General features: G+C 42.1%; 1 protein-coding gene across 4 annotated transcripts in view; it reads right to left on the bottom strand.

Moving 5' to 3' along the window:
• LOC129818118 (fibrinogen C domain-containing protein 1-like) overlaps positions 1-22,143 on the bottom strand; it is a 315,002-nt gene that overhangs the window by 190,599 nt on the left and 102,260 nt on the right. For all 4 annotated transcript variants that reach the window (XM_055873713.1, XM_055873712.1, XM_055873709.1 and 1 more), the window contains one exon: positions 3,221-3,700. In XM_055873713.1, the coding sequence (XP_055729688.1) occupies positions 3,221-3,697 (477 nt within the window). In that variant the 5' untranslated portion in view covers positions 3,698-3,700. The remainder of the gene's footprint in view (positions 1-3,220; positions 3,701-22,143) is intronic.

The raw sequence follows: 22,143 nt of genomic DNA on the forward strand, positions 1-22,143 counted from the left end.
GTGGTATTGCTTAGTGCACTGACTTTACTGAACTCTGGAAGACACAAACATTGTCGCAGGGTGAGTACATCTGACAATGTGCTCTCCCGTCCATTAGACATTGTGTCTGCGGGAACTCGCTCTTTTTTACTCGGTCCACTTGTCCAAGTACTGATGCATTTGTGGCATGATGTGAACAGTACGAACTTGTGTCACTACCAAAGTCTAATGGTTTTAAATTACTGTTTTGTATTGTCTGTTTTGTATTGTCTACTCTTAAAAAAGAGAAGCCGTGCAAGGTTATTAAACAGAGGTGCCTAGTTATTCTTCTGTTGTTGATATCAGGTAACGTGCAACCTAACCCTGGCCCTGATATGCAATGTCTCCAAACCCCCTCGGATTTTAAATCTACATCTGGTTTTGGTATTTTTTATTTAAATGTCAAAAGTTGATGGGGTTAGGATTTGGGCTAAATCAACTGATGCTGATGTAATTGTGTTTTCTGAAACCTGGCTCAGCAAGTCTGTTCTTGATAAGGATATTTGCATAAATGGTTACAATGTGTATCGCACTGATCGAGTTAAGAAAGTTGGGGGATGTGGCTATATATGTAAAGACTAAATTCCTTGTAAGTGTGGCAAAGTCTGAAACTATTTGTAAACAGTTGGAATTTCTTGCTTTGAATCTTGAAGTTTCAAAGGGTCTCTCTATAACTGTGATTGGCTGTTATAGACCCCCCTCTGCTCTCTATAACTGTGATTGGCTGTTATAGACCCCCCTCTGCTCTCTATAACTGTGATTGGCTGTTATAGACCCCACTCTGCTCTCGATGATGCATTTTCTTCTCTGATGCACCTTATGTCAAAACTTCGTTACAGTGAAATGATCTAAACTGGTGTTGGTTAAAGCCGGTGTCTGATGATTTTAAAATGTTTTGTAATTCTATGAATCTTACCCAGTTGATTAACTCACCCACTCGCCCAAATCTCAAATGTCCAAAATAATCTACCCTGATTGATTTGATATTGACAAACGTTCCACATAGATATTCTGCATTTGGTGTTTTTTGTAATGATTTAAGTGACCATTGCGCAGTTGTTGCTGTTAGATATACTAAGGTTCCTTAGACAAACCAACGCTTTATTTGTAATAGAAATTTAAAGATTTTTATTAGCAGGCTTTCTTTCATGATTTGTTTTATTTTGACTGGAGCAAGATCAAGCTTATTCCTGATGTGGAAACTGCCTGGAAATTATTTCATTATGTTTTTTTCCAAATAGTAAATAAACACGCCCCATTCCACAGGTTCAGAGTTAAGGGGTGGGATAATCCACGGTTTTCTTCTGAGCTGTCTTGTATTATTCACGACCGTAATCTAGCCTGGGCTAAAGCAAGGAAATCATGTTCTGATGCTGATTGGCTTCTTTTTAGGCTGCTATGAAACAAGTGGTTTTTTTCGTCTCAGGAAGGCCAAGTCTGAATATTTTATGTCTGTTACCACTGATAATCTGAATGACCCTAGACATTTTTGGAAAGCTATTAAGTCTATGTCTGGTAACAGTAATGTTAATGCATTACCGTCATGTGTATTGAAGGACTCTTTTGCTGTATATGGCAAAATTGAAATGCTGAATTGTTTCAATGAGCACTTTGTATCATCTGGTAGGCTGTTTGATTCAGTGTCCTCTGTCTCTGTACAACCCTGTGTGGATGAACCAGTGTCCTCTGGCTCTGTACAACTCTGTGTGGATGAACCAGTGAGAGCTGGTCAAACTTTTAGCTTTTTGCCATTCTCAGTGCAGGAGGTACATAAAGCCCTGAAATCCTTAGATCAGAGAAAGCATGCAGGTCCTGATCTTCTTGATCCCTGTTTTTTAAAACTGGCAGCTGATTTCATAGCTAAACCACTTACATATCTGTTCAATCTAACCGTGGAATAACCCTGGAATGTAATGAAATTCCAAAGATCTGGAAATCAGCATTTGTCCAACCACTTTTAAAACTGGGAGATCCAACTCTTTTAAACAATTATAGTCCAATCTCAAAGCTGTCACCCCTGGCGAAAATACTTGAAACCCTTGTTAGAGAACAGCTAAAAGAGTTTTATAAAACAAACTCTATTTTATCAATGTACCAATCGGGCTTCAGGAAGAAGCATAGCACAATTACAGCAGCCATGAAGGTTTTAAATGATATCACTGAAGTCCTTGACAAAAAACAGCACTGTGTCTTACTTTTCATTGATCTCTCTAAGGCTTTTGATACAGTTGATCATGTTATATTGAGGCAGAGCTTGTCGAGCATAGGTATTTCGGAACATGCAGTTGCATGGTTTGATAACTATCTGTCTGATAGAACTCAGTGCCCTCAATTTGATGGGCCCATCTCTGTTCAATTGTCTGTCTGTAATGGTGTGCCCCAGGGCTCTGCACTTGGTCCCCTCTTATTCACTATTTATGTAAATAATTGAGACAAGAATGTGCAAAATGATCCAGTTCACTTTTGTGATGATGATACAGTTATTTATTGTTGTGCCTCGTCTCCCACAAAAGCTTTCCAGAACTTGCAAACTGCTTTTTATACTGTTCAACATACCTTGTGTCAATTTAAGCTTAAGAATAAGGCCTGTTTTTCTTTTGAAGCCAGAAGGAGGCTAGTATAAGCAACATTTATGCCTTTACTAGACTATGGGGATATTTTATATATGAATGCTTCTGCTCAGTGTTTGAGATCAATTGACACCCTTTACCATTTACAAAGTCATTTTGGGTTTACTACCATTTTATTTGGGAATATTTATTGTTCAGAAATGTGGTGGGTACTCTCTTTGTTCGGAAGACTTTATCCTGCTAACTGTTCCAAATGTCCGAACTGAATATGGTAAAAGGGATTTTATGTACTCTGCGCCCTTGGCTTGGAACGCCTTACAAAATACTTTTAAACTGGAAGAACTTGTCCCGATTGGTGTTTTTAAATCATTGATGAAGGAATTTGAGGCTGATTCCCTGACCTGTCAATGTTTTAATTAGCTGTTTTATGATTTTGTTATACTCTTGAGAATTCTATGGTTTTTACTAGATTACCTGTAGTTTTTCATGTTGTCTGTCTGTAATTGTGTAATGACTTGGCGCTGCCTATCTTGGCCAGGATGCTCTTGAAAAAGAGATTTCAAATCTTAATGAGCCCTTCCTGGTTAAATAAAGGTTAAATAAAACATACAAAAAATTAAATACTAGCTTACTTGTATGAGGCGTCCCTGCTCTGTCTGCAGTGTGTTCAGGTCCTGCCCCAGACTCCCCTGGCCTCGTCTCAGAGACTCGTAGTCCATCTTCAGCTGGCCAGCATGGGCCGACAGTTTGGCCACCTCCTCAGCTAGGTTGACCAGCAGCGCCCGGTCTTGACCTTTGACAGACTTCAGGTCGGTGTCGTGGTCGGTCAGCGAGTGGAGCAGCGATGTCTGCACCCCTTCCAGGCGTAGGAAGTTCCCGTTGTAGTCGGGACAGTTGGGATCGATGAAGATGTTGATGCGCGAGCCGTCGCCCCTCTCCACGGTTACCAGGGCGTTGGCCTCGTCCGGATTGGTTGAGATGTGGGGTGGGCCATCAGACATGGGCGGGGCCTGGTAGTGGTTCATGAAGAGGATGGTGCCGGTTGCCGTGACGGCCAGAAGGACGGCGACGAAGAGGAGGATGGTGCACAGGAGGTAGCTGCAGCTCATCCTCTACAGGGAGGGAGGGAGGGAAGGTGGGAGGGAGGGAGGGAAGGTGGGATGGAGGGAGGGACAAAATAAAAGTGGAATGTTAAAGCTACAGACAGACATTTTTTGTTATTGTTGCTCTATAATTGAAGATTAGTGCTGTTTACAGGATTTCAATATTTTGAGGCATCACATTTCACAACCCGTCCTTTACTAACTAATGTTTGTTATGAGCAATGTCTCTTTCCCATAGCTCATTAACCACCATACACTACTTCTGCATCAAAACCCAACCCACAAAAACAATTAACATCAAAAGTCTGAAAGTTGGAAAAAGCCTGATAGAAAACATGTTTTCTGCAACATATGTTGTTTTTGAAGAGAAGAGATACAGTATGTAGCGTATTGAGGAGAATCTGAGCAAGAGTCCCAGTTTAAAATACCTCTGGGGATGAACACAGCAGGGAAACAGGTTCAATGCTCACTCCCACCTCAGAGAGTTATAGAGAAGGGAAGAGAGAGAATGAGAGAGAGAAGGGGAGAGAAACAGAGGGAGGCAGAAAGAGTGAGAAGCAGAGAGTGAGAAAGTGTGAGAAAGGCAGAGCGAGTGAGAAAGTGTGAGAGAGGCAGAGCGAGTGAGAAAGGGTGAGAGAGGCAGAGCGAGTGAGAAGGTGTGAGAGAGGCAGAGCGAGTGAGAAAGTGAGAGAGGCAGAGCGAGTGAGAAGCAGAGAGTGAGAAAGTGTGAGAAAGGCAGAGCGAGTGAGAAAGTGTGAGAGAGGCAGAGCGAGTGAGAAAGTGTGGGAGAGGCAGAGCGAGTGAGAAAGTGTGAGAGAGGCAGAGCGAGTGAGAAAGTGTGGGAGAGGCAGAGCGAGTGAGAAAGTGTGAGAGAGGCAGAGCGAGTGAGAAAGTGTGAAGACAAAAGTGAGAGAGAAAGACATCAATAGAAGTGTCATTAAAAAGACATAAAAAAATATTTGACAATTGGGAGCCATCTTGCCACGGTGTATGTGATAATTAAACATACTTTTTAGGGCGGCAGGTAGCCTAGCAGTTAGAGATGCGAGCAAGCAACCAGAGGGTTGTCAGTTTGAATCCCAGGTCCAACTGAAAAGATCTGTCGGAAAGTGAGCTGGCAACCAAAGGGTTGCTGGTCTCAAAATGATAGATGCTATTGCCTGCTGTTGTGTCCTTGAGCAAGGCACTTAACCCTCACAGCAACAGCTCCCTCTGCACCAAGTGTGGCAGCACCTGCTCCAAAACCTGTTTACGTATGTGTGTCTTTCGGGGGCGTTGGGTTTGAAGCGGAAGTGATATTTCAGTTGGTCCTTGCGTGTAATTGACCAATAAAGTGATCTTCATCTCTTCATCTTAATTACCATGTGTGTATGGGAGAGAGGAGAGCATATAAGTATGTCCTACTCTACCATTGTATGATTAACAACTCATATCTTCCCCATATCCACCTCCACATGATTACACTTATTTCCACTGGATGATGCACTCATCGGGAGTGTATGTGTGTGCGTGTGTTTGTGTGTGTGTGAGAGCGAGCATGTGTGCACATGACCCTGAGTCATGGCTGTGTGTGTGTGTGTGTGTGTGTGTGTGTGTGTGTGTGTGTGTGTGTGTGTGTGTGTGTGTGTGTGTGTGTGTGTGTGTGTGTGTGTGTGTGTGTGTGTGTGTGTGTGTGTGTGTGTGTGTGTGTGTGTGTGTGTGTGTGCATATGTGTGTTAGCATGACTAATTTCATACTTAGTGTGTGTATGAGATAATGAATATGTAAATTGGCAGTAGAGGCACAGTGGACCATGCTAATGGCCAGCTAATGGTGTGCTACAGTATGTGATGTTTTATCACTGTGTGTCTCTCTGGGGTATACACCCTGTTTTCCAGAGAGCCACTTCTTCATCACTGTGTTTATTCATAAAATCCCAGCACAGATGTGGACGTCATGGCTCTGTGTGTGTGTGTGTGTGTGTGTGTGTGTGTGTGTGTGTGTGTGTGTGTGTGTGTGTGTGTGTGTGTGTGTGTGTGTGTGTGTGTGTGTGTGTGTGTGTGTGTGTGTGTGTGTGTGTGTGTGTGTGTGTGTGTGTGTGTGTTCTCGTTTTTGAGATCGTATTAGGACCTCAACTTATATAAACACCTTCCATATTAGGACCTTTGACCAAGTTAGGTCCAAAACCATGGGCTCAACTAGGGAAACCATTGGAATAGCCTGCAAATAGCATGCTAATATGCCTGGTTTGAAAATCACACAAAACTGTCAGGGTCCTAAGAAGGGGGTATTTTTGTAAGCCACCTGGTGGTAACATACCATACTGCAAGGTATCAAAACAAATCAAATCAAATGTTCTTGTCACACACACACACACAGTCTTGTATTTGTAACCATTTTAGGACACATTGTAGTAATATCTAACAAGTAATCTAGCAATTCAACAACAACCGTTCCAGAACAACCTAATACACACAAATCAAGTAAAGGGATGGAATAGAATATATACATATAAATATATGGATGAGTAATGACCGAGCGGCATAGGCAAGATGCCAGAGGTGAGGTGCTTTTGGGTGACAGCGGCAGAACCGTTGAGGCTAGAAGCACAATTCAATCACAGGAACCTTCCCAAGGTCCTCCCGATCTGTGCAAGCCTAACCTTGACAGTGTGGAATTAACCCTTAACAGTGAAAACAGGGTGTTTTCTTCTAACAGTTTACATTGACATCTCTCCCCATAGGAATACATTGCCTGCTGCACTAAATTCAACCTGATGCCTATGTGGGTTATGATTGCCATCTCAAGCTGTCTTCAATGACAATCCATCAGGCCACTATGAGGATTACCTGTGTTGAGTTTAAGCTTCCTAGAGCAACCGGAAGTGGTTAAATTACCCTAAAAGTGGTTTTGATATACCCAACCTGCAGTTTGTATAAACACTGAGTTCAACCCTCTGTAAATCAGTCAGTTCTTAACGTGAAGACTTGAAACTCAGGATTCTGTAAAAGCCTACCCCAATGAGGATATGTGTTTATTTTCAGCTTCCTGTGACAACCGGAAGTGCCTTGAATTGGGGTCATAGGGGCTGTTTCAAAGGGTTAAAAAGGTCACATCTTTCTAAAATGTCATGTGTGTGATTAGGCAACCCTCATGAACCGGTACATATTATAAAAACAGATTTTTATCCGGTTTTTTTGGCTCTTTTTGGAGGACTTACAAGTTCCACCTAGGTAGTGCTATGTATCCATGTATAGTCTGAATTTAATATATTTCCAGATTATGGTTGGGGGCCATATACAGAGCCACATATGTGAAGAGCAGCTGTCTCTGACGTTTTTGGGGAACGATATTGACATCCAGAAAGGTCTTAGCACAAGGCCCAAAACGAAGCCTGACCTAAATGTGAGGTGCTTTTGGGTGACAGCGGCAGAACCGTTGAGGCTAGAAGCACAATTCAATCACAGGAACCTTCCCAAGGTCCTCCCGATCTGTGCAAGCCTAACATTGACAGTGTGGAATTAACCCTTAACAGTGAAAACAGGGTGTTTTCTTCTAACAGTTTACATTGACATCTCTCCCCATAGGAATACATTGCCTGCTGCACTAAATTCAACCTGATGCCTATGTGGGTTATGATTGCCATCTCAAGCTGTCTTCAATGACAATCCATCAGGCCACTATGAGGATTACCTGTGTTGAGTTTAAGCTTCCTAGAGCAACCGGAAGTGGTTAAATTACCCTAAAAGTGGTTTTGATATACCCAACCTGCAGTTTGTATAAACACTGAGTTCAACCCTCTGTAAATCAGTCAGTTCTTAACGTGAAGACTTGAAACTCAGGATTCTGTAAAAGCCTACCCCAATGAGGATATGTGTTTATTTTCAGCTTCCTGTGACAACCGGAAGTGCCTTGAATTGGGGTCATAGGGGCTGTTTCAAAGGGTTAAAAAGGTCACATCTTTCTAAAATGTCATGTGTGTGATTAGGCAACCCTCATGAACCGGTACATATTATAAAAACAGATTTTTATCCGGTTTTTTTGGCTCTTTTTGGAGGACTTACAAGTTCCACCTAGGTAGTGCTATGTATCCATGTATAGTCTGAATTTAATATATTTCCAGATTATGGTTGGGGGCCATATACAGAGCCACATATGTGAAGAGCAGCTGTCTCTGACGTTTTTGGGGAACGATATTGACATCCAGAAAGGTCTTAGCACAAGGCCCAAAACGAAGCCTGACCTAAATGTGAGGTGCTTTTGGGTGACAGCGGCAGAACCGTTGAGGCTAGAAGCACAATTCAATCACAGGAACCTTCCCAAGGTCCTCCCGATCTGTGCAAGCCTAACCTTGACAGTGTGGAATTAACCCTTAACAGTGAAAACAGGGTGTTTTCTTCTAACAGTTTACATTGACATCTCTCCCCATAGGAATACATTGCCTGCTGCACTAAATTCAACCTGATGCCTATGTGGGTTATGATTGCCATCTCAAGCTGTCTTCAATGACAATCCATCAGGCCACTATGAGGATTACCTGTGTTGAGTTTAAGCTTCCTAGAGCAACCGGAAGTGGTTAAATTACCCTAAAAGTGGTTTTGATATACCCAACCTGCAGTTTGTATAAACACTGAGTTCAACCCTCTGTAAATCAGTCAGTTCTTAACGTGAAGACTTGAAACTCAGGATTCTGTAAAAGCCTACCCCAATGAGGATATGTGTTTATTTTCAGCTTCCTGTGACAACCGGAAGTGCCTTGAATTGGGGTCATAGGGGCTGTTTCAAAGGGTTAAAAAGGTCACATCTTTCTAAAATGTCATGTGTGTGATTAGGCAACCCTCATGAACCGGTACATATTATAAAAACAGATTTTTATCCGGTTTGTTTGGCCCTTTTTGGAACGTTTACAAATTCTATCTAATTAAGGGTATTCTTACATTTCTAGTCTTCAAAGCTATTGAGGGGATTTGTCTAGGGGGTCATAGCTTAAACATGTCTATGGCAATGAGGGGAGATGCGTATGTGAGTCTCGAGCTAATCAGACCATTGATATAAGAAGGCTTGCTCCTGGACACTTGTAGCTTAACTGGGTGGCACAACGTGGCACTCCCGACATCATACTTAAATACTGAGCCAATAGCAGCATCTATATATTAGAAATGGCCTTAGGCCCTATAAAGTTCATAAACGAGATGGGCGTGGCCACCCTACCTTCATACTTGAGTCTTTAGCCAACCGCAAAATATATATACAGTACCAGTCAAATGTTTGGACACACATACTCATACTCACACATACTCATATTTTCTACATTGTAGAATAATATTGTAGATATCAAAACTATGAAATAACACATATGGAATCACGTAGAAACCAAAAAAGTGTTAAACAAATAAAAATATATTTGAGATTTGAGATTGTTTTAAGTAAACACCCTTTGCCTTGATGACAACTTCGCACACTCTTGGCACTCTCTCAGACAGCTTCATAAGGTAGTCACCTGGAATGCATTTCAATTAACAGGTGTGCCTTGTTAAAAGTACATTTGTGGAATTTCTTTCTTTCTTAATGCGTTTGAGCCAATCAGTTGTGTTGTGACAAGGTAGGGGTGGTATACAGAAGATAGCTCTATTTGGTAAAATACCAAGTCCCTATTATGGCAAGAACAGCGCAAGTAAGCAAACAGAGACAACAGTCCATCATTACTTTAAGGCATGAAGGTCAGTCAATGAGGAAAATGTCAATAACTTTTTTAAAGTTTCTTCAAGTGCAGTGGCAAAAACCATCAAGCGCCCAAATTAAACTGGCTCTCATGAGGACCGCCACAGGAAAGGAAGAACCAGAGTTACCTCTGCTGCAGAGGATGAGTTCATTAGAGTTACCAGCCTCAGATTGCAGCCCAAATAAATGCTTCACAGAGTTCAAATAACATCAACTGTTCAGAGGAGAATGCATGAATCAGGCCTTCATGGTCGAATTGCTGCAAAGAAACCACTACTAAAGGACACCAAAAATAAGAAGAGACTTGTTTGGCCCAAGAAACTCTAGCAATGGACATTAGACCGGTGGAAATCTGTCCTTTGGTCTGATGAGTCCAAATTTGAAATGTTTGGATCCAACTGTGTCTTTGTGAGAAGCAGAGTAGGTGAACGGATTATCTATGCATGTGTGGTTCCCACCGTGAAGCATGGAGGAGGAGGTGTGGTGGTGCTTTGCTGGTGACACTGTCAGAGATTTATTTAGAATTCAAGGCACACTTAACCAGCATGGCTACCACAGCATTCTGCAGCGATACACCATCCCATCTTGTCTGCGCTTAGTGGGGATATCATTTATTTTTCAAAAGGACAATGACCCAAAACTCACCTCCAGGCTGTGTAAGGGCTATTTGACCAAGGAGAGTGATGGAGTGCTGCATCAGATGACCTGGCCTCCACAATCACCCAACCTCAACCCAATTGAGATGGTTTGGGATGAGTTGGACCGCAGAGTGAAGGAAAAGCAACCAACAAGTACTCAGCATATGTGAGAACTCCTTCAAGACTGCTGGAAAAGCATTCCAGGTGAAGCTGGGTGAGAGAATGCCAAGAGTGTGCAAAGCTGTCATCAAGGCAAAGGAATTGAATAATCTCAAATATATTTTGAGTTGTTTAACACTTTTTTGGTTACAACATGATTCCATATGTATTATTCTCAGTTTTGATGTTTTCACTATTATTCTACAATGTAGAAAATAGTAAAAATAAAGAAAAACCCTTAAATGAGTTTGTGTGTTCAAACTTTTGACTGTTACTGTATATTAGAGTTGGCTTTAGGCACTTAAAGTCACAGATCTAGGATCAGTTGACCTCCACATAATGTTAACATGAGCCACTAATATCTTACTTCAGTATTGTCTATAGCAGTTTCTTCATTAAGACTTATATTTGGCCTTAATGTACACTGCTCAAAAAAATAAAGGGAACAATTAAACAACACAATGTAACTCCAAGTCAATCACACTTCTGTGAAATCAAACTGTCCACTTAGGAAGCAACACTGATTGACAATAAATTTCACATGCTGTTGTGCAAATGGAATAGACAACAGGTGGAAATTATAGGCAATTAGCAAGACACCCCCAATAAAGGAGTGGTTCTGCTGGTGGTGACCACAGACCACTTCTCATTTCCTATGCTTCCTGGGTGATGTTTTGTTCACTTTTGAATGCTGGCGGTGCTTTCACTCTAGTGGTAGCATGAGACGGAGTCTACAACCCACACAAGTGGCTCAGGTAGTGCAGCTCATCCAGGATGGCACATCAATGCGAGCTGTGGCAAGGAGGTTTGCTGTGTCTGTCAGCGTAGTGTCCAGAGCATGGAGGCGCTACCAGGAGACAGGCCAGTACATCAGGACAGGAGACGTGGAGGAGGCCGTAGGAGGGCAGCAACCCAGCAGCAGGACCGCTACCTCCGCCTTTGTGCAAGGAGGAGTAGGAGGAGCACTGCCAGAGCCCTGCAAAATGACCTCCAGCAGGCCACAAATGTGCATGTGTCTGCTCAAACGGTCAGAAACAGACTCCATGAGGGTGGTATGAGGGCCCGACGTCCACAGGTGGGGGTTGTGCTTACAGCCCAACACCGTGCAGGACGTTTGGCATTTGCCAGAGAACACCAAGATTGGCAAATTTGCCACTGGCGCCCTGTGCTCTTCACAGATGAAAGCAGGTTCACACTGAGCACATGTGACAGACGTGACAGAGTCTGGAGACGCTGTGGAGAACCTTCTGCTGCCTGCAACATCCTCCAGCATGACCGGTTTGGCGGTGGGTCAGTCGGTGTGGGGTGGCATTTCTTTGGGGACAGCCCTCCATGTGCTCGCCAGAGGTAGCCTGACTGCCATTAGATGCCGAGATGAGATCCTCAGACCCCTTGTGAGACCATATGCTGGTGCTGTTGGCCCTGGGTTCCTCCTAATGCAAGACAATGCTAGACCTCATGTGGCTGGAGTGTGTCAGCAGTTCCTGCAAGAGGAAGGCATTGATGCTATGGACTGGCCCGCCCGTTCCCCAGACCTGAATCCAATTGAGCACATCTGGGACATCATGTCTCGCTCCATCCACCAACGCCACGTTGCACCACAGACTGTCCAGGAGTTGGCGGATGCTTTAGTCCAGGTCTGGGTGGAGATCCCTCAGGAGACCATCCGCCACCTCATCAGGAGCATGCCCAGGCGTTGTAGGGAGGTCATACAGGCACGTGGAGGCCACACACACTACTGAGCCTCATTTTGACTTGTTTTAAGGACATTACATCAAAGTTGGATCAGCCTGTATTGTGGTTTTCCACTTTAATTTTGAGTGTGACTCCAAATCCAGACCTCCATGGGTTGATAAATTTGATTTCCATTGACCATTTTTGTGTGATTTTGTTGTCAGCACATTCAACTATGTAAAGAAAAAAGTATTTAATAAGAATATTTCATTCATTCAGATCTAGGATGTGTTATTTTAGTGTTCCCTTTATTTTTTTGAGCAGTGTATATGACTTTGTGGTTGTGGGAGGGGGGGATTTCAACTGCTGGCTGGAATTCTCACTCAACTGTACCACTAATATGAACCTGTTCTACAGACTCTTGTAGACTACTATGCACTGAAAAACAGTTAATATGTTACAAATCAAAGCTTAACATTGAAATTTGTGATTTCAAATGATTAAGTTAAATTCAGATAGGCATGTTATGTGCTCTCTAACACAAACATAAAATGTGTTGTTGCTGTAGACCTTTTAACAGATCTAGGAGCAGTTGACCACAGAATGTTAACATTAGCAACTAATATCTGACTTCAGTACTGTCTATAGCTGTTTGTTCATTAATACTTATATGTGGCCTTAATATACAGCATTTGACCTGGTAAAGGAGAGGGGGATGGGAGCAGAGAAGGGGGTGGGAGGCTGCTCAATGATTGGCTGTAGTGTAGGGCGTGTCATACAATGTATCAAAATTTCAACTGCTGGCTGGAATTCTCACTCAACTGTACCACTAATATGAACCTGTTCTACAGACTCTTGTAGACTACTATGCACTGAAAAACAGTTAATATGTTACAAATCAAAGCTTAACATTGAAATATGGGATTTCAAATGATTAAGTTAAATTCAGATAGGCATGTTATGTGCTCTCTAACACAAACATAAAATGTGTTGTTGCTGTAGACCTTTTAACAGATCTAGTTGACCTCCACAGAATGTGCACATTAGCCACTAATATCTGACTTCAGTATAGTTTATAGAGGTGTATCTGTCTGTCTGTGTCTTTCAGTTTCTATTTAGACTACATCAAATATGAAGAAGCTGTGCAGCCACACCATGTTCAACATGTTACCTAATTAGCTAGCTGACAATCTGGTTTACCTGTAGCATATAAACATTTGTTGGCACAGAAAGAAAGGGGATATGAAAAATGATTGATCAAATTCCTCCTGACACTATCTGACTGGGTTAATAACTTAATATTAAGTTAATATGGACCCATTGTATTAGACTTGAACTCTTGGACCAAACAGTGGGACTCTGATTTCAGCCATAGGGACTTGTGACTCGACTCCTGACTCCAACATTGGTGACTTTGACTCAACTCAGAGTAGCCATAGGGTCTTGTGAATTGACTCGGACTTATGCTTTTGTGACTCAACTACAACACTGCTGCCATTACATGGCTACTACTACTGCTTCAAATACCAATTCTAGCAAGTTGTACCCCAGGTTGGGTACACTTTTCTGCTGCTCCCTCAAAAACATTAAGCAGACATTTTGATTATACCCATCAGCTACCCAATGTTATTATGAGTTTTCTTGAGGCTTTTTGCAAAGAGATCAATGCTGATGTAAAGGCCTACGTCTTCACAGCAGTACAAACCTGAAATCACGTATTATCATGACATTTTATTCCACATTGTGAAACCAGGGATCTAGTGGAAGATAAATGCAAATATGATTAAAAAAAGGCCTGTTATAAGAGAGAAAGAGAGATTGTGGGAGTAGCTGAGTGCCTATAGTGAGAGATGGCTGTTAATATCAGTAGGCTGTTTGAGTGGTCTGTGGGCAGGTAATTAATCTGATTGCTGATGGGTTAGGTTGCTAGATCGAATATTAACCTGCCATAAGCTACTTTTGTGTCAGCAAGTCTCCCCAGTTAAAAATGTACATATCCACCACTCCATCTCTCATGTACAGACCATTCAAGTAGCTGCACTTAACACCTCACTGATACTGATTGTGTAAGCTACAAACCCAAATTGTCTAAGGAAATGTGGCTAACAGTAATAACATTGCAGACATATTCAGAAATCTGGGCTGATGGAATCATTGTTATGCATATCTACTGGCCATAATTTCCGCTTGAGACCCTGCCCCTCCCCCACTGCAAAGTGCACAAAAGTACCAAACTATCAAAGGTTTTATAGGTCAACAGTCCCCCCCCCCCTCCCCCTGACCTTTGTATATTATTTATATATACTTGTGTTCCCAAATGTACTTCCTGTATTGATTTGTTGTTAATAAAAATATAATAATAATAAAAGATACAGAGTTCCCCCTCCCCCATGTTGCAGCATAAATCTCTGCCCAAGGTTGCCATGTACACTATTTTGTGGTTTATTGATGTACTTTTAAAACTTTGCGGCAGGTGAAAGATTTTGGTCGCTAGGTGGAAGTTGTTATACTACTTCTATATTGCAACGTTACCAACATGGCATTTTTTAAAAATCATTATTTTCCCTGTATTCTGCTAAAATTGTGCTAGTGAAGGTGGGTTTTGAAGTCTGGTTTGCGCAGACTCCTAGAAATTTGAAGTTGACCTGGCAAGCCTGTCCCTGCCTGAGCGTGATCACCACTGAAGTAGCTGTGCAGCACGTGTTTTAAGGAAGAGGAGGATGGTTGCAGATGTTTGCATTCATGCAAGAAGGTAAGCTATTAACTAAACTGTTAACCAATATTTTAGCTAAAATTGTATTTGGTGTATTGACAAGCAATGCATGTTCTCGTTGTCTTTATTTTTAATGAATTAATGTCAGTCATGTATGTCTTTCGGTGGAATCCAACATGCATTGATGATGTCTGAAAGCCGCATTGTGTCAGATATACTGCGTCATGACAGATTGAAATTGGCAGGTTTATCCAAACAATTCATTAATGTGCAATTGTTACTTTGCATGTTTCTACCTTATAGGTATTTGTGGCTTGCTAACGGTTAGCATGCTACCCATGCTAGTTAAAAAAAAAAAAAGGTAGCTATGGTTGCAAGCTAGCTAATAAGTTTAGCATAATTGGTAAACGTGTCTTTGATTCAGAATACATGATTGTGGTTAACAATGTTGCATGTATTGGAAGATAATATTGCTATAGTGTAACAAGCTAGCAAGAAAAGCCAGTTCCTTTTCATCATTTTTGTCAAGTTATAAGCCTGTATGTGTGTTAAAATATTTAAACCCCCTCATTAAATTCATGTATTGAAGTTGCGCCCGTTTTTTATAGCACTTTCTTACCCAAATACCGTTTTTTACATTGAAATAATTCAGATGAAAATAAGAAATATGTTAAACTAATTAAGAAATAAGTGACCAGATTTTTTTTATTGAAAACCATGGACATTATTTTGGGTGGGGGGAGGGGCGTGGTGCGGTTCCTCGTTCTTCTTTTTTTTGCACATAAAAGAGTGAAACACCACAACAAGAATAAGGGTTGTGGAAAGTGTCAATTTTGGTAGGACTGTGACAATTCACTGTCTTGAAAAATACATACATACAATGCATACATATATTGGCAGATTCTTTAACCAAATCCCTATTTCTTACACACATTTTTTAAGATCGAAAACATAATGGAAGATAAGAGTCCAGGAACCTACAAAGTAACCAATGCGGTATGTTTTCTGATTTGCCTAGTATTTAGAGTACGCTTGCCTTGCTTTAGCCAAACCACTCATACTGATTCTCTTTTAGTCCATCCATAAAAGCACATTCAGCTTTAGTTGCATGCAGGAACTTGCATAATGTGCTTATTTTATGCTTATACTCGCTTTTTTACCTTGAAAGTAGTTTTAAAAAACAGAAATGGTAATAGATGTTTGTTGGACCTCTTAGTCAATGATAACAGTCATTGGTGTCCCCCAGCCCATCCCCTGTTGTGTGCCGAGCAATCTTGTCATTCTATTAAGTCTCAACTATTCTTTTTGTCTTCCTTTACAAAGGCACTGCAGAGGCTAAGAAGGCGCATGTAAAATCTAAAGAAGCATAGTTCAACTTCAACCAGATTTGAAAAGGAAAAGAAAAGATAAATCCCGAAGCGCAGGTTTGTCAGTTGTTTAGAATGAGGATACTGGGGATGGTTGAATCGTTATCATATCCTATTGCCTAATTTGCACATGACTATCATTTTATTGTATCCTTAGATGTCAGACACCGAGGCTGCCAGTACCTCTGAGGCGGACAGTACTTCTGGGTCGATAGTCAATGTGTTGGATGATGCACCACCGTTGATCAGAACAGACAGTATATACGTAAGTTAAAGTGTCATTCAACACCAGCTTACAGTATGTAAGTTCTTGTGAATCAGCTTTGTAAATCAAAGATGGGCAAGTCTGCACTTTCATCCCATATTCATAGTATTATGACATAAACAAGTAGAGGAGCACAGTCGTAACTAATCAAAATGTGCCGGTGTCCAAATACTTTGTCATCTGTCTAGTTATCCAATATAATTTTTTTCTTCAATACAGTTGACCAAAGCTATGCTTGGATACAAGACTGATGACTCAATAACCAGCATTGGCAACAGTGTAGATGGTTATGTCCCAGGATCATCAGAGAAGGGCAATTTTTATGAAGAAAATCTGACAGGTATGTCTATACTTTACATACTAATGGACCTATTCTTAATTACAATGTCCTGTTTGAAAATGACATGTTTTCCACTGATGTTTTCCAGGAGAGATGTCAGTGATTCGGGCCAAAAAGCCAATGACCAAGGGATTGGGGCAAAAGAGAGACTCACACGGTAAGCATGTTTCCTGCTGCCTTCAGTCAGTGCAAGTCTGATGGCCTTGAGATAGAAGCTGTTTTTCAGTCCCAGCTTTGATGCACCTGTACTGACCTCGCCTTCTGGATGATAGTGGGGTGAACAGGCAGTGGCTCGGGTGGTTGTTGTCCTTGATGGTCTTTTTGGCCTTTCTGTGACATCGGGTGGTGTAGTTGTCCATGAGGGCAGGTAGTTTGCCCCCGGTGATGCGTTGTGCAGACCTCACTACCCTCAGGAGTGCCTTACGGTGTGGGCGGAACAGTTGCCGTACCATGCGGTGATACAGCCCGACAAGATGCTCTCGATTGTGCATCTGTAAAAGTTTGTGAGTGTTTTTGGTAACAAGCCAAATTTCTTCAGCCTCCTGAGGTTGTTTTGTTGATGTTGAGTGTGAGGTTATTTTCCTGACACCACACTCCGAGGGCCGTCACCTCCTCCCTGTAGGCCGTCTCGTTGTTGTTGGTAATCAAGCCTACCACTGTAGTGTCGTCTGCAAACTTGACGATTGAGTTGGAGGAGTGCATGGCCACGCAGTCGTGGGTGAACAGGGAGTACAGGAGAGAGCTGAGAACGGCCCCAGTGTTGAGGATCAGCGGGGTGGAGATGTTTTTACCTACCCTCACCACCTGGGGGCGGCCCGTCAGGAAGTCGAGGTCCCAGTTGCACAGGGCGGTGGGTCTCGAGCTTAATGACGAGTTTGGAGGGTACTATGGTGTTAAATGCTGAGCTGTAATCGATGAACAACATTCTTACATAGGTATTCCTCTTGTCCAGATGGGTTAGGGCAGTGTGATTGCGATTGCGTTGTCTGTGGACCTATTGGTGTGGTAAGCAAATTCGAGTGGGTCTAGGTGTCAGGTAGGGTGGAGGTGATATGATCCTTGACTAGTCTCTCAAAGCACTTCATGATGACGGAGGTGAGTGCTACTGGGTGCTAGTCATTTAGCTCAGTTACCTTAGCTTTCTTGGGAACATGAACAATGGTGTCCTTCTTGAAGCATGTGGGCACAGCAGGCTGGGATAAGGATTGATTGAATATGTCTGTAAACACACCAGCCAGCTGGTCTGCGCATGCTCTGAGGGCGCGGCTAGGAATGCCGTCTGGGCCGGCAGCCTTGTGAGTGTTAACACGTTTAAATGTTTTACTCACGTTGGCTGCAGTGAAGGAGATCCCGCATGTTTTGGTAGCGGGCCGTGTCAGTGGTACTGTATTGTCCTCAAAGCAAGCAAAGAAGTTGTTTAGTTTGTCTGGGAGCAAGACATCGGTGTCCGCAACGGGGCTGGTTTTCTTTTTGTAATCCGTGATTGACTGTAGACCCTGCCACATGCGTCTTGTGTCTGAGCCGTTGAATTGCGATTCTACTTTGTCTCTATACTGACGCTTAGCTTGTTTGATTGCCTTGCCTAGGGAATAGCTACATTGTTTGTGTTCGGTCATGTTTCCGGTCGCCTTGCCATGATTAAAAGCAGTGGTTCGCCCTTTCAAGTTTTGCGCGAATGCTGCCATCAATCCACGGTTTCTGGTTGGGGAAGGTTTTAATAGTCACCGTGGGTACAACATCACTGATGCACTTTCAAATAAACTCGATCCCAGTCCACGTGACCGAAGCAATCTTGAAACGTGGAATCAGATTGGTCGGACCAGCGTTGAACAGACCTGAGCACAGGCGTTTCCTGTTTTAGTTTCTGTCTATAGGCTGGGAGCAACAAAATGGAGTCGTGGTCAGATTTGCGAAAGGAGGGCGAGGGAGGGCTTTGTATACGTCGCAGAAGTTAGAGTAGCAATGAACCAGAATCATGCCTGCCCGGGTCACGCATTCCATATGCTGATAAAATTTAGGGAGCTTGTTTTCAGATTAGCCTCGCTAAAATCCCCATCTACAATAAAAGCAGCCTCAGGATATGTGGTTTCCATTTTACATAGAGTCCAATGAAGTTCTTTCAGGGCCGTTGAGGTATCTTCTTGGGGGGGATATACACGGCTGTGATTATAATCGAAGAGATTTCTCTAGGTAGATAATGCGGCCGGCATTTGTGAGGATTTCTAGGTCAGGTGAGTAAAAGGACTTGAGTTTCCTGTATGTTGTTATGATCACACCCCGAATTGTTAATCATAAGGCATACACCCCCGCCCTTCTTCTTACCAGAGAGATGTTTGTTTCTGAGATTTGTGAAGAAACCGGGTGACTCTACGTACTCTGATAACGTATCCCAAGTGAGCCATGTTTCCGTGAAATAGAGAATGTTACTATCTCTGATGTCTCTCTGGAAGGCAACCCTTGCTCGAATTTCGTCTACCTTGATGTCAAGAGATTGGACATTGGCGAGTAGTATACTCGTGAGATGTGGGCGATGTGCCCGTCTACAGAGCCTGACCAGAAGACCGCGCCATCTGCCATCTGGCGCCGTTGTTTTGGGTCACCTACAGGGATCTGATGCATTGCCCTGGGTGGTAGTCGAAACAGAGCATCCGCTTTGGGAAAGTCATATTCCTGGACTTAATGTTGGTAGTTGACGTTGCTCTTATATCCAGTAGTTCTTCCCGGCTGTATGTAATAAAACTTAAGATTTCCTGGGGTATCAATGTAAGAAATAACACATTAAAAAACAAAATACTGCATAGTTTCCTAAGAACGCGATGCGAGGCGACCATCTCTGTCGGTGCCATAAGTATTCTGGCCGTACTGTGCTGGTCCAGATCTGTTCTGTCTTCATCAGTTAGTGTATTTCCAACCATGCCAGCACAGAACGGTTCAGTTTGGATTGTACAGTGGTGTGAAAAAGGTTAGGATGGAGTCTGCCTTCATTTCAGCATGGTATTGTGCTTTCCCCTCTCAATACATGGCTGTATCTGTAGGGTTTTGGTGGCTGTAGCCGTCCCTCTCATACCATATTCAATAGGCTTGAATGGCACAGCTGTTATAAACCTGCATTTTGAGTTTTTCCAACAGTTATCGCTTATGGATTAGTTGATAGGTTGGATTGGGTGAAACTGACATGATTTCCACTGATGTTTTCCAGGAGAGATGTCAGCGATTCGGGCCAAATAGCCAATGACCAAGGGAAAGCTGGAACAAGAGACGTTCACACGGTAAACATGTTTCCTGCTATCTTCAGTCAGTGCATTTTCACTCTGGGAATAATGCTGACTCTAATTGGTTGTGCATTGATTTAACTTGCTGCAATTTGATTTTGTTTTTATTGTCTTTTACAAAATGTTATGTTTGAATAAATGGATGCAGCGGCCACTGATAGTTCATCAGAGAATGACTCTGAGAGAGAGGAGTCGTCTGAAGAATCCTATGAAGAAAATCTGACCGGTATGCCTATACCTTACATGGACGTATTCTTAATTACAATGTCCTTTTCGACATGTTTTCCACTGATGTTTTCCAGGAGAGATGTCAGCTATTCAGGCCAAACAGCCAATGACCAAGGGAAAGCTGGGACAAAGGAGAGGCTCACACAGTAAGCATGTTTCCTGCTGCCTTCAGTCAGTGCGTTTTGACTCTGTAGTGTCAGCTTTTATTTATTTATTTTATTTTTATTTCACCTTTATTTAACCAGGTAGGCAAATTGAGAACACGTTCTCATTTACAATTGCGACCTGGTACTGTGCTAGTCCAGATCAATCCTGTTTTCATCAGTTAGTGTATTTCCAACCATGCCAGCACAGAACGGTTCAGTTTGGATTGGACACAAGTCAAGACGTTAGATCTGAACTAGTGTGTCAGAAGGATTACCACACTTTACATTGTTTTTCCTGGGTGAGGGAACTTAATTTAATAAGTATTGCTTTTATTAGAAGGATTACATTGCAAACCTTTTGATGGGCTTAGATTCCATACAGATTGACTCTGCCTTGATGTCAGCATTGCACATTCTTCTCTCACATCCTTATCTATGTAGTTATTTAGTTGGAATTGTTAGTTTAACCTCAACACTCTCTGCAGATACAGCTGCAACCTGGTAGAGTTAATACAGAGATGAACACATACTGTATTGTACTCAACCTTTATTTAATGTAGTCATTCATAATGTCATCTCTTTCCAAAGGTGCCAAAGGAACAAAAAGGTTTTGGTCGACAATAGAGGTGGATGCAGTTGAAGATTCCTTGATGAATTTTATCCGAATGGGAAAAACGCCTGGAAAACAAGACTGTGAGAAATGCATTGCTGCTTCTGGCCAAGCGCTAGTAAACAGGGACAGGAGAGCAGTAAAGTTCTATGTACACAACAGAATAGTTGCAGATCAGAGAAAATAAGTGTAAATAAGCTTCTATCTTGGTGTACATCTGAGGATTTAATGGGACTTACTTGACTTAAGCTCATAGGCAGTTGATGAATGTCCTCCATCTCACTCTGTTTGGGGGAAGTTTTCCCAGGTGGGTGGTTCACTTTTGGAGTGACTAAGGTCTCAAGAATACAAAGCCTGCTGACTTTGAATGTTACAGAAAAATAAAATACATTTTTCGAAACTATTAATCTGTTACTTGGATATAATGACTCCATTACTGAAATGGTTGTTCCAGTTTAAATACTTTACAGTAGAACTACACTACAGTAGAACTACACTACAGCCGTTGAGTTGCCATCCGTGTTGCATCATTGTGGCATTCTACATGCAATATTTTCAGTCATAAAATAGAATGAATGCATCTAATATCGATGTAATAAATGTATCACTAGTCACTTAAACAATGCCACTCTATATAATGTTTACATAGCCTACATTACTCATCTCATATGTATATACTGTACGCTATACCATCTACTGCATCTTGCCTATGCCGTTCGGCCATCACTCATTCATATATTTATATGCACATATTTGTATTCATTCCTTTACACTTGTGTGTAAAAGGTAGTTGTTGTGAAATTGTTACATTACTTGTTAGATATTACTGCACTGTCGGGAACTAGAAGCACAAGCAATGCGCTACACTCGCATTAACGTCTGCTAACCATGTGTATTTGACCTATTTGATTTGATTTGATTTGCAATGTGCGGTCTCAAGTAGGTGGTAAAATTACAAGTGATCTTTTTTCAAGAAGTCAGCAACTTTCGGTGATTTCCTCATATTAGATTTTTTTTCTAGCTCATGAGTGTAATTTCTGTGCTTCTATGATGTCTGGAAAGCAGGGTCCTAAAAAGGTATGTAAATGTGAGGAGTCCTAAATTGGTTAGAAATGCAAGACTGTGTGTGTGTGTGTGTGTGTGTGTGTGCATATGTGTGTTAGCATGACTAATTTCATACTTAGTGTGTGTATGAGATAATGAATATGTAAATTGGCAGTAGAGGCACAGTGGACCATGCTAATGGCCAGCTAATGGTGTGCTACAGTATGTGATGTTTTATCACTGTGTGTCTCTCTGGGGTATACACCCTGTTTTCCAGAGAGCCACTTCTTCATCAC

This window comes from Salvelinus fontinalis, chromosome 21 (assembly GCF_029448725.1).
Source record: "Salvelinus fontinalis isolate EN_2023a chromosome 21, ASM2944872v1, whole genome shotgun sequence".
In the NCBI taxonomy this organism is placed as follows: Eukaryota; Metazoa; Chordata; class Actinopteri; order Salmoniformes; family Salmonidae; genus Salvelinus; species Salvelinus fontinalis.